This window comes from Austrofundulus limnaeus, unplaced genomic scaffold, assembly GCF_001266775.1.
Source record: "Austrofundulus limnaeus strain Quisiro unplaced genomic scaffold, Austrofundulus_limnaeus-1.0 Scaffold895, whole genome shotgun sequence".
NCBI classification, from domain to species: domain Eukaryota; kingdom Metazoa; phylum Chordata; class Actinopteri; order Cyprinodontiformes; family Rivulidae; genus Austrofundulus; species Austrofundulus limnaeus.
In genome coordinates this window covers 8,405-21,591 of record NW_013953297.1, presented here as the reverse complement: position 1 = coordinate 21,591, position 13,187 = coordinate 8,405, and the positions used below count along the sequence as shown (strand labels likewise).

General features: G+C 38.2%; 1 protein-coding gene across 1 annotated transcript in view; it reads left to right on the top strand.

The window, feature by feature from the left end:
- Window positions 1–13,187, top strand: part of LOC106533153 (pleckstrin homology domain-containing family A member 5) — a gene marked incomplete at both ends in the record, with an annotated part of 27,066 nt that overhangs the window by 8,587 nt on the left and 5,292 nt on the right. Inside the window, 4 exon segments of the mRNA XM_014029393.1 lie at window positions 720–894; window positions 1,789–1,893; window positions 3,699–3,771; window positions 13,008–13,108. Of these exon segments, the coding sequence (XP_013884847.1) occupies window positions 720–894; window positions 1,789–1,893; window positions 3,699–3,771; window positions 13,008–13,108 (454 nt within the window).

Here is a 13,187-nt window from a genome sequence, read left to right as displayed (position 1 = left end):
ACCCAGAGGCAGAGTCGTGGTCCCAGCTTCTTTTTTTTCTTTCTCCCCCTCTTCTGCTCTGCGCTCACTCTGCATGCTGTTACCAGAGCAGGGAGCAGCAGCGGTCAAAATACCTCAGAAACTCAAACAAATAGGCTTTAACAAGGCTTTAATAAGCTAAACAATAGAGGTACATGAGAGAACGTGTTCGTAACGAATGAAAATAAATAAATAATTAACTTRTGTCCTTGCCRGTCTCAAACCCTGGTCTCCCACTCTCTGGTCCAACACTCTACCCATTGCCCTATTGGAGGCTTGTTACGAAACGAGCTGCGCATTGCATAACAACACAGTGACGGCTTTTTATATTGAGGAGGTGGAGTCTCACCTGGGGGTTGCTAGGTAAGGGGCTGAACGCAGGTTCCGGTGGGTTGTCGTACGGCTTGTGACATCACAAAATAACGGAAGTATAAAACTTGTCATTAATATACTGTACATTAAAAATACATTTACTTACAGTAAATACGCCCCTGGGTGCATTTATTTGCTCCTAGGACTGTTTTTTTAAGAAGTACATACCCAAAGTTGAGTAAAAAAAAAACCTTTAAAAAGTGAATTTTGCATAATAGGTCCCCTTTAATCCAGAATGGATACAAAACTAAACTTATGTTGTTTCTCTTAACAAATGCTAAGGCAATAACCTTTCCCTTTTCCTGGTTGCGTCTCTTGCTGTGTGGCAGGTCCATACCTAAGGTTTCATCTGAGAATGAAAGCAGAACTGACAAGAAGGAACGTCCAAAGAGCGACATGAGTGAGGCATCAAATTACACAGGTGGTTCGGATTATAGTACTTTCCCTGGCAGCCCAGCCACCATTGTCACCAGTGGAACCACAGTCTCCACCTCATCAACCAGGGTCAGTAGTTAAAGAAATACATGCTGTGTTTATAACAGTAGTAATCTGCATTCAGAATCTGGGCTCCTGTTAAAAAACAAACTAAAACATTGATTTTTATTTTCATTGCTCTGAATTCTTTGTTCATGTACACACAGTGATGTGCGGTGAGGTCCATGGATGTTGAGGCACTCAGTTCATCAGAATCAGACTTACAAATATATGAACCTACAGAACAACTTATTCACCATTTGACTGGCACAAGTTAATGAGTTATGTTTCATATCTCATATCAATGTTTTTTACACAAACTGCAGCTCATTTGATGCACATTTCATTAAAACAAAGTTATTATGTCCTACCTTAAGTCCATGCACCACTGAAACTATCCAATCTGAGTCCACATCTGTCACAGGTTGAAAGATGGCAGGGTGAAAAACGTTTCTCTCAGGACGTCCACACAGTGTCCAACAGTTTCAGCTTTAGTCTCAGCTGTGGTGTGTTAAAATATATAATCCTCCATATACTGTATGTACAGTGTACATGACTTATCACTATTGACCACCCCAGTATTCAGTTGGTTTGTTATCACCTGTTTGTCTGTTTGTCTATCTGAATCTGGAAGTCTCACATTGTGTTAGTGTGTTAGTTTTTTTTTTATTTGAACAGTTACTAATATTTAAAAAAATTATGTTTAAGATTGCTTCATTGCAAATAAAGTATGAGTTTTTGAAATTTACAAATCATTGCATTCCATGTTATCTACATTTGATGCAAAGTCAAAACTTCTTCATTGAACTTAATCGATTTTAATGTTTGTAGTGCTTTTGCTGTTTTGAATGAAACCTTTTTAAAAATATGTATTTAAGTCTGAGTGTTTTAGCTCTTTTATCATCCAGACTTGTGTTTCAACAGCCTTCCAGGTCTTCTAAAAAGATACACAACTTTGGGAAGAGGTCTAACTCTATTAAAAGAAACATCTATGCCCCAGTAGTGAAGTGCAACTGGCTCTTCAAGCAGGTAAAGTACAAAAGTCATTTTTTCATGTGCTTTCGTTCAGTCACTTCTAAGATTAAATAAATTAAAGATTAAATGATAAAACAATATCCCATCAATGTCTCAAAGGTACTATCTTCAGTTAAGACACCACTAGAGGGTTATTTTTACTTGACCCATTTGTATCATATTACAGTATTTCAGGTTGATACATCTCCATAATACATCAGTGATTTGACGTCCCTTACTTTTATTACAGTGGCAGGACCGTTTTAAGTTTAAGTTCAGTTCATAATGGTACACAATATAAATCTCAGAGCAGTTTAAAAAGATAATCAAGTTTATTAGGACTCTTTTCATACAGTCCATTTTGTTTGACCTTTTTTTGGTTGTTTTTTTCTTCAAGGCATAGATATCAAGTTGTATGTCTTTAAATTACACAGCATCTTCAGTACAAATTCTATCATCCGTAATCTGTGCAATTTGCTGTTACTACATTTACCACACTAGAGGTCAAAGGTTAGATTGAGGTGAATCTTTGACATTGTTTTTAAAAATTTGTGCTTTAGCTCAGGGGTTCCCAAATTTTTCCATGCCAAGGCCCCCCAAACAACATTAGATTCTGACCGGGCACCGCCTTGCAAATTGACAAAAAAAAAGCAACAATATATGTAAAGAAACAACAACTTTTAGGATGTTTTTTTCTCACTTTTATTCACTATTGAATAGCTATAAAGCCATACTTAATGTATGCTGCCTCATACTTCCTGATTTTTCTTGCCCAGGAGTTTTTTATTTTTATATTTATTTTTTTCAGCAGTGTCCTCCATAGCAGGGCTGCTGGTTGGTTCATTTGGCCATTTTTTGTCACGAACTTGTCTATTACTATGCTAGCTTTAGACTGAACAAACTCTATCACTAACCTCAAGAGAACTGCCACCTGTACTCACCTGGGTGGCAGCTCTTACGAGTTTAGTACTGAGAGTGGAAACAAAACTGGCAACAACAAAATAGAAAGATAGATGGTTGTAGCAAAATCGAAGGCATTCCTGCCAAAAACTAAAAACGTCATGTAAAAACCTCTAAAAATGGGGCAGCAAGTTTATAAATAAATATTTTTAATTTCCTTGTCTGTTTTCATTCAGGCTCTATTATAACTTAAGATAAGATACATGTCCACAGCATTTCAACAATGTCAACAAAGTTATGGCTATCAAATTTTGATCACCTAATTGAATATGTAAGTGGTTCACTGGTGGTTGTTTTGGATTTCTTGTACACCTGTTTTAAAAAGTAAGGGGTACTGGAGATTAGTTGAGATGTAGATGGCTCACGGTGGGCACTTTAAAATATCCTTTTTTCTTTTTCAAATCTAAAACGTGACAGATCAGAAAGATGAGCATGGCAAAGACCTTTTATTTTGTTATATATTATATTCTAAAAGAGTAATTAAAAAAGAAACTGGATGTTATGTTAATATTTAACATTTGCTAGTTTATATTTAACATTTTTATTCTGACATTTAACATATTTTACTTATTTATTTATTTATTAACTTTTGTTATCCCTCCAGCCTTCTGAGGCCCCCTAGCGTCCCCTGGTGGCCCCCGGCCTCCAATTAGGAAACTCTTGCCTTTGCTATTTACACATAAACACAAGTGTGGCATTTTTAGGTTATTTCAATCTGGATTTTTTTTCCAAGTTCTATTTTAAGCCCTTAAATTCTGTTCCTATGTGAACAAAGGGAAACAGCAGAAAAACCTGAGAGAAATTAAAGAAAAATACACTTGATTTTCTGTCTGACCATCTGTTCCCTTTGACCCCTGCAGGACAGCACAGGTATGAAGTTGTGGAAGAAGAGGTGGTTTGTTCTGTCTGACATGTGCCTCTTTTACTACCGTGGTGAGGACAATACACACACACACATTCATGCACACATTCAACAAAAAACAATACTATTCAGACTTCCAACATCCTTAGTAAAATAGATCAGAGTATTACTATTTAAAAAACCCTGAAGAGGTTTCAGGGAAACAATGAGAGACATTGGTTTCCTCAGAACATTTCCTAACTGGGATTTTAGAATCCACTAAATCTGACTGTCTTTAGTTAAGTTGAAATTAAATTGCGTGTAACTAGATTTGATTTGGGCCAATTTGCGCCTGGTATTGGGCTCTGTGATGACTATAGTCGTGGACTGGTGCTACATTAATAAATTAATTTGAAGCAGTAAAAAGCAACATAGAAGAGGAGGCATGAAGGAATTTTCTGACAGCCTTTGTATCTAATCTGTAGGAAAAATGACTGACATTAAGTTGCTCTGTTTGCCTTCAGAAGAATAAACATATGTGTTATCAAAAACACTTTGTTCTATAAGGCTGTTTTAACTGTTTGAATTAAATTAGTTTGAGCTTTTATGGTTAAAACACGAACAATGAAACTGAATTACATTTAACATCTGACATGACAAATAGCACTCCTTTAAAAATTGACATTGACCAAATACCAATTGGCCAACCAACCTTGGGGTTGCTGGTGGAAGAATCAAACGTCCAATATGAGAGGCCTGTGGGGCGGCCCCTCCCAAATTGAAAAATAGAAAGTAGAAGGAAGATGAGCAGGTAAAGTTAGCAAACACGTTAAAAAGAAAGAAGAAAGTGATGATCAGAGAAAGTAAGGAGGGAAAAAAGGAAAACATTTGTGCATGGTGCATCCAAATGTGCTAAATGAACATGTGATGGAGGGGCCGAGATCAGCAGGACTAAAGTCAGCCAGGTCTGGGATAACATAGACCCAGCAGCATGGATACAACAGGTTAGCAGCTCTGTCTACGTAGTCCTTCATCCAAGTTTATGTTTCTGGATGTTTTCAGCACACACACCAGTAAACACAGTTATGTTTTACCATCTAGACATCAATCGGACAATCTTTATTCTGATTCATCAACTAAATTTAAAATGAATCCATACTGACTGGCCAGAAAAATACATTTTTCTTTACTGCAAAAGAAAACATATTTCAGGAAATAATTTGTTTCCCTGTCTGGTTTCTACATTAATATATACACTCACTGGCCACTTTATTAGATACACCTGTCCAACTGCTCAGCAACGCAAATGTCGAATCAGCCAATCACACGACAGCAATTCAACGCATTTAGGCATCTGTTCCCCCTACTGGTTAACCTTAGAGAGAATCACTGGTCCAGCCTTTACATCAGATCAATCCTAAATGGTTAATATGAGGGAGGCGCTCCCAACACAAAGGGGGAACAGATTTTCACAGGGGGAACTGAATTTTGTACAACACCGGCTTACCTCCAGGGGGAAAATAAATAAAAATCAGACCTGCCTGGCCAAATATTTAACAGACATTTCTCTGGAGCTATCAGAGGAGCAGCTTTCACTTTAAACACACTAGACAGGCCTACCAGCCAATCAGAAATCAGATGGAGCCGGGACTTCTATATCTGCAAAACTTTGATTCAGATCCAGCAGAAGTTGGAGCAGTGCTCGAAATAAAATTAATTTCTTTGTTAGAATAAGTCTGAAAAAGAACTGGAAACAATATTGAAGTTGGCAGATTTTTAAAAACCAGCTGTCAGAGAAGAAAAAAACAGCAGAAGATGTTGCGCAGAGGCTCGCAGAGGCTAACGTCAGCTGAACAGTAGCAGACAGGTGGAGCCGGGGGAGAGAGGCAGGCATGGCTTTAATCACAGTGACCCGGGAAACACATCCGACCAACAGGTGCGTGTTTACTGAGTGGAACTGAGTCAGATGTTGTGCAAAATGTTGACTGTCCGCCGCTGTGCAGGAGTGCGCAGGCTGTCTCGGTTATAGTTGGTTGTTTATGTTTGTTTAGTTGTTGTAATTTAACAATATTAACTAGGGATGCGTCGAATAATGGTTTATTAGATTAAAAAAGTTACAATCAATTTAATGATATCGTCTGCCCACTCATCATTTGGTCCATTTAAACCACTCTAACTGGAAAGGTATCCCTTCTCTGAGACATTGTTTCAATTCAAACTAAAAGTTGAGACTTCAAACTTTAAACCAGTTTTTAAATTGTGTTGTTAGGTGACGTAGAACTGGAGATACGATAAATAGTGTACCCCACACTTTATTTTCTTAATGCCGTTTGATGCGCATAGCGAGGAGGAAACACGTCCTGTGGAAATAAACACCTCAATCCCCAGTCTGCTTCATCCTTCTCTAGAGCAAATAAAAATAAAACATTAAAACCCTTCGATCTTTTATCCGACCAAAGCCTAAAGTTATTTATCAAGCAGTTAAAAACTACAGAACTAAGGGGGGAAAAAAGACGCTAGTAGCTCTCAGAGGTCTGACTCTGTAGGGGAGGAGGAGGGAAAGACCTGCTCCAGAACTGTGCTTATTGGGCCTAATAATAATAAATTAATAATAGTTTTACATCTAAAAATAATTTTATTTTTCATCAGTTTTTCCTCCGTTCAGCAGCCTAACAGATTTCTGTTTTGTTATATTTAAAAAAAAAACATGTCCAGGTTTAATGTGTGAGAAATGAATTATTTGTTTATTCAGTCACTATGTCAGTGTTTTTCAGCCCTGGTCCTCAAGGCACACTGCCCTGCATGTTTTAAGGGCTCGACACACGGGAAGGCGACGTCGCTCGCTCTCCATTCATTTCCTATGGAGCCTGTGCGATGAGGCGACGATCGCTTGCCCTCCTCCAGCTAAGCGACCGGTGAAAATAGTGCATGTGAAATTTTGCGCTCGTACACGTGCACACGCGAGCTTGCGACGCGACAAATGAAAGTCGAAAAATGTTCAACTTTTGTCGCTGTCGCTTAGCGTACAACCAATCAGTAAGGGTTTCATTGACTGACCAATGAGAGGAGAGTATGCTACACACTGCAGTTAGCTAACACTTTCACCAAGTGATTACTAAAAAAGGCAGCTTTGTGGGAATTTATTGGCACCAGGGTGAAGTTTATGGTAAGTTTTTCCTCATAAAATTGTATCTTGATGTGTGTTTCTTTTTCAATATCATTAGCATCGCAAGATTTGTTTAGTTTACACGTCTGTAATGCACACCCGCCTTCAGAGTCAAGAACCAATCAAATTTTGTGAAGACAAGTGACCTGAGCGCGATTCTCAACGCTGCGATCGCTATCGCGTCCCGTGTGTCGGGTTTCACCCTGGCTGTGATGACAGCCGTTAATCGCTGTAGTTTGTCGCTCCCCGTGTGTCGAGCCCTTTAGATGTTTCCCTGCTTCAACATAGCTGGTTTCAATTGATAACTGATTAACAGGCTTTTGTTGAACTGCAGTCAAATGAATCAGATGTGTCAAACTAGGGAAACCTCTAAAACATGCAGGGCAGTGTGCCTTGAGTACCAGGGTTGGTAAACACTGCACTATGTAACACAGCTGGGTTAATTAATTGTTAAATTATAATGATATGCTTTTTTAAATTCAGTATATTATAAAAACATGTAGTCCTTGATGTTATGGGAAAACCCTTTTGATTCAAGAGAAAACTCCGTTTTTTAAGAAAATGGTCACTTATCAATTAATCATTAGATGGTCAATAAGATCAATCAACTTTAGATAATTCATTAATTGATAGCTTGTGTCCGTAATGTCAACACTAAAACAGGTATATTTATTTAAACAAAAGGGTAGCAGGGTTGTCTCTTTTTAAGTTTTGATATTATTCCTCCAAACCCCATCATAAAAATCAGCTGTAAAATATACCGTATTATTCTACCATTTTAAAACAGACTTTTTGGGGATTTTAATGAGTAAAAATGTTTATATTTGGAACCAGATTTTATGAAGTGTATTTAAAAATAAAATATGAAATATAAATTACAGTTTTCACATAGATTCTGTTAATTTTTTTGACCAGTTTGTCTGTATAAATATCAGTCATGAGGTTTTTAATGTTCAAGTATTTTTAGCTACAACAAAGGTCATATATTGATCTTTTTAAATATAAAAACCTTCATAATGTGCCTGTTGATGCTTGGTGATAAAGGTTGACACTGGAACGGTGATTTTGCAGTTGAGTTGTTAAATTAATAATTATATTTAAATAATATATCACAGACAATCCTCTGTTCAGTACATAAAAGCATTTTTAAAGAGTTTTTTTTGTAATAAATGTTGATATTATCAACATATATTTTGTGGGGGGGGGGGGTGCAGAAAAAAGTTCAGGCTCAGGATTTTTTCCACTATCACCCCTGCGATGTGCTTATGTTCAAACTGAGCATCAGAACGGGGAAGAAAGGTGATTTAAGTGACTTTGAACATGGCATGGTTGTCGGTGCCAGACGGGCTTGTCTATTTCAGAAAATGCTGATTTACTGGGATTTCCACGCACAACCATCTCTAGGGTTTACAGAAAATGGTCCGAGAAAGAGAAAATATCCAGTGAGCGGCAGTTCTGTGGGCRSAAATGCCTTGTTGATGCCAGAGGTCAGAGGAGAATGGCCAGACTGGTTCSAGSTGATAGAAMGGCMACAGTGACTCAAATAACCACTCGTTACAACCGAGGTATGCAGAAGAGCATCTCTGAACACACAACACAGCCAACCTTGAGGCAGATGGGCTACAGCAGCAGCAGGTGTGGGACACATTTTCCTGGCACACTTTGGGCCCATTAGTACCACTAGACCTTTTGCACATTTCTGTGATAACGCATGCGCACACTGGGTTTTTGCGCTTTCACCGGCAGCAGGGGAGATCGTTCACTGTGCGAGTTTACATTTTTTTCAATGATGCAATGGGGAAAAGTGACTTTTGTAGTGCGTATAATTGTTCAAGACAACGTGGCCGAGTCAAAGATAAAAGAGAAGCTTGCTCCTTTTACCAAATTCYTCTAGGAAAGTCAAGCAAAGCTGCTACAAGAAGAAAGCTGTGGCTCAATGCGCTTCGCCGTCATGACTTCATTCCGATGAAAAACAATAAAGTGTGTAATCGGCATTTTGTTTCTGGCATGGAAATTAATGATCCAAACTCTGTGGATTACATTCCTATGCCACATCTTGGATATGCAAAACAGACAAAAAAGAGAACAACTTTCCACAGCAAATGAGCATGCTACTGGACAGATGAAGAAATGCCATGTGAGTTAAATGTCATCAAGACGTGTGTGTTTGTGAAGTTAACCATCCATGAATATGTGTCTCTAAACATACACGATAACGTGATAGCTAAACAGTAAACACCAGTAAACGCGATAATGCTCACCGACTTCAACATCCTCGTCTCGGTGATTGTCTTTTTTAACATGGTGGCCCCCCTCGACAGTCGCTTCACAATGACAACCTCTCGGATCAGTGGCACACTTTTCAGGGATTTTGTCCATTGGTTGTTCACAATTTTCCCAAACCACGCATCAACATTACAACTCACCATCATCACCTTGATCTTTCAATTCCCGCCCCCACATACACACCTTCTGATTTTTGCAGGCACATGGCATTTCGCCATCCAATCAAAGCATATATTTCATGCATGCTTTAGAGTGTGCAAAAGGTCTATTGAGCATTGTGTCAATGCCACAGCCTACCTGAGTGTTGTTGCTGACATGTCCATCCCTTTATGACCACAGTGTATCCATTTTCTAATGGCTACTTCCAGCAGAATAACGCACCATGTCATAAAGCACATCTCAGACTGGTTTCTTGAACATGACAGTGAGTTCACTGTACCTGAATGGCCTCCACAGTCACCAGATCTAAATCCAATAGAGCAGTGGTTCCCAAGTTTTTTAGACTTGTATACCCCCTGAGCCATTTTGTCATACCACTAGTACCTCTTCAGTTAAACGTAATGATGATTCACCAAAACTATAATGTACTACAACTGATTATTAAATAAAAATTATTGATTTAACCCCCTAGAAMATTTAATTCTCAGGCATTAAATTTCTTTCAACTCAAATTAAACAAAGATAAAAACACTGCCTAGAAAGTGAATAAGTAATTAAATAAATAAACCAGGTAATGGCAGTTGCAGAAAACAGCAGCGTCCAAAATACATTATATTGTCCAAAAAATGTCAGAAACTCACCCAAATGAGCAAATTTTGTGAGATACCATGTTTTATACTGGATTCCATTTTGTGTTAATTCTGTGATTCTGACTGTAATTTTCACATTGCAGAAATCATAGGACCCTACAAATCTCAGTCCTATTTTTATTTACTTTTTTGCACTCCTGAGGAAACTTTTTCACGTACCCGCTGTAATATGCTCACGTGCCCCTGGTTAGGAATCACTGCTTTAGACAGTATTAAGGGCTGAAGGAACTGTCCAAGGTCCTGAAAGTGCTGGAATGTCTCAGGACATTGGACAGTGTGAAGGACTGAAGGCACTGTCCAAGGTCCTGAAAGTGCTGGAATGTTTTAGGACCTTGAACAGTGTGAAGGCTGAAGGAACTGTCCAACGTCCTGAAAGTGCTGGAATGTTTCAGGACCTTGAACAGCATTAAGTGTGAGAGGAACTCTCCAAGGTTCTGAAAGTGCTRGACTGTTTCAGGATCTTGGACATTGTGAAGGACTGAAGGAACTCTCCAAGGTTCTGAAAGTGCTGGAATGTTGCAGGACATTAGACCAGGGTTCCCAACCTTTTTAGACTTGTGTACCCCCTGAGCCATTTTGTCATACCACTAGTACCCTACTACAACTGATAATTAAATGAAAATTATTTAATTAACCCCCTAGAACGTTTAATTCTCAGGCATTCTATTTTTTTTCCGACTCAAATCAAACATAAAGATAAAAACGTTACCTTGGAAGTGAATAAGTAAGCAATTAAATAAATGAATAAATAAATAAAGCAGACAATGGCAGGTGCAGAAAACAGCAGCGTCCAAAATACATTGTATTATCGAAAATAAGTAAGAAACTCACCCAAATGAGCAAATTCCATGAGATTCCATGTTTTATACGGAATTCCATTTTGTGTTAATTCGTGATTCCGTCTGCAATTTCCGCATTGCGGAAATCATAGGGAACTACATATCTGTCCTATTCTTATTATTTTTTACACACCAGGAAAATTTTTCCATGTACATATGATTGCGTATCCCAAGGGGTACACGTACCCCTGGTTGGGAATCATTGCAATAGAGCATCTTTGGGATGTGGTGGAACAGGAGATTCGCATCATGGATGTGCAGCCAACAAATCTGCAGCAACTGCGTGATGCTATCATGTCAATATGGACCAGACTCTCTGAGGAATGTTTCCAGTACCTTGTTGAATCTATGACTCGAAGGATTAGGGCAGTTCTGAATGCTAAAGGGGGTCCAACCCAGTACTAGCAACGTGTACCTAAAAAAGCGGCCAGTGAGTGTAGCTGTTTTTACCGGCTCAAGATAAGTACATTGCAGTGAGTAATTTATTTACTGTGTGTGTTTAGAGCTTTTCTTATGTTGTATTTGTATAATAACACAATTTTTATTTGCAAAAGTGCTGTAAATGTATTATTGTTGTTGTTATCAGCTGTGTCTCAATTCATGGGCTGCATCCTCACGAGTGCACATTTGTTGGTCACATACATCACTGCCCTATGCTAAGTGATGTTCCAATTCGAAGCCTCATTCTTTATGCAGCCGATGAATGCAGCCCACAAAATCTTGAAAATCAAGGATGCATCCAAGTATCCTTTCCAGCCGAGAATATCCCAGGATTCAATGCGCCAACAGCAAACTAAACAGAAAAACAAAGACGGCAGAGGTTTTTATTTTTTATTTATTTATTTTTTACCAAATCAGCATAGTTTGGAAATTCATCACAGTCCAAAGAATTTATTTTTAAATTTAAGTTATGTTATAAAATATATGTTGCAATAAGATGTTAAATAAAATGCAACTGCAAATATTTATACTAGAGCTAAACCCAAAATATTAATGTTTTTTTTATTTCTTTATGTGTAACACTTTGTGAAGTTATTCTTTCAGTGAAAACACGTGTAAATACACGTCCCAACACATTTTCAATCTGATATGAAACTGATCGCTATGGTAAGGCTCTAGCGCATGGTCATGCAAACTTACATCAAGCAAAGGCTAGATCGTCTCATGTCACAGCAGTTCTATGCAACATACCCAGACTGGGGAGGATGTGGCCCATGTGGCCCCGCTGGGCTACGTACTCATGAGGATGCAGCCCATGAATTGAGACACAGCCATTGTTAGTAGTAGCTGAAAAGGCCAGAGTCAGTCATGGAGTTTGATGCCAGTCATAGAAGTCATCATTGCTTGGCACAATGCCATGCATTGCAATAAAAACCTAAATCAAGAATAAACTAAATAAAAGTAATGGGGAAAAAAAATGGAAATCTAAACCCGCTTGCGATAATTTGTCACATATTCCTTATCTCAGCCATAGCAGTAAGTTTATATACAGGATAATTCATATATGAACTAGTTGAATGTAGAATCCGTTTGTAAAATAGTTTTGAAATCAATTGTTTATTTATACAGGTAAAAATATGTTTAATAGCCTCTTAAAATACACCAGAATGAAAGAAATGACATCTACTTCAATTAAAATTTCTTGGGGGAGAACCCCCAGACCCCCTGCCAGTGTGCCCTTCACATACATTACAATGCTTCTGATGCCCATGAGTAGTATCAAAGATGAGTATAGTAGTAGCATTTATGTGAAAGAAATATGAATAATAGCTGTAAAATCACAAGGTAAAAGGTGGGACTGAGAAGGTGAGGGGAAAGAAGTGACATTTCGAGGCTGTGCCAGGCGTTGATAACTTTCTGTGTACTGATTGCTGTGAGCCAGCCATGTCAAAGTATAGGGCTGTTTTGTAGGTCCAATCTGACTCTGCATGTGTAACAGGGCCTTAGTATGCGCTCATTTTTCTTTTTTTATGTCCCCCCGTCACCACGATAGGGGACTTAGTAATGCTCTGGAGTTTTATCTTGTATAAATGCAAAAAATTAGTTATTTTTGAACTGATATTACAGTTCTCTAATTGGAAAATGTGTTGCAGCTGTTTAGGTTTAATATAGGAAGGCTAATTATATACAGGGTTTTCTTTTACAGTACAAAAACTTAACCTGCTGCCCAAATCATGGAATGACCATAGAATCATACTCCAGTTCTAACTCTGCTGTCAATTCTGCAGATGAAAAAGAGGACAGCATCCTAGGAAGTATTCTTCTGCCCAGCTTCCACATCTCCATGCTTTCAGTGGATGACCATATCAACAAGAAATATGCATTCAAGGTAAACATAAAACTTAATTGTCTTTAAGTGCCCTTTAAAGAAACAATGGCTATTACGGCATGAATTATATATATATATA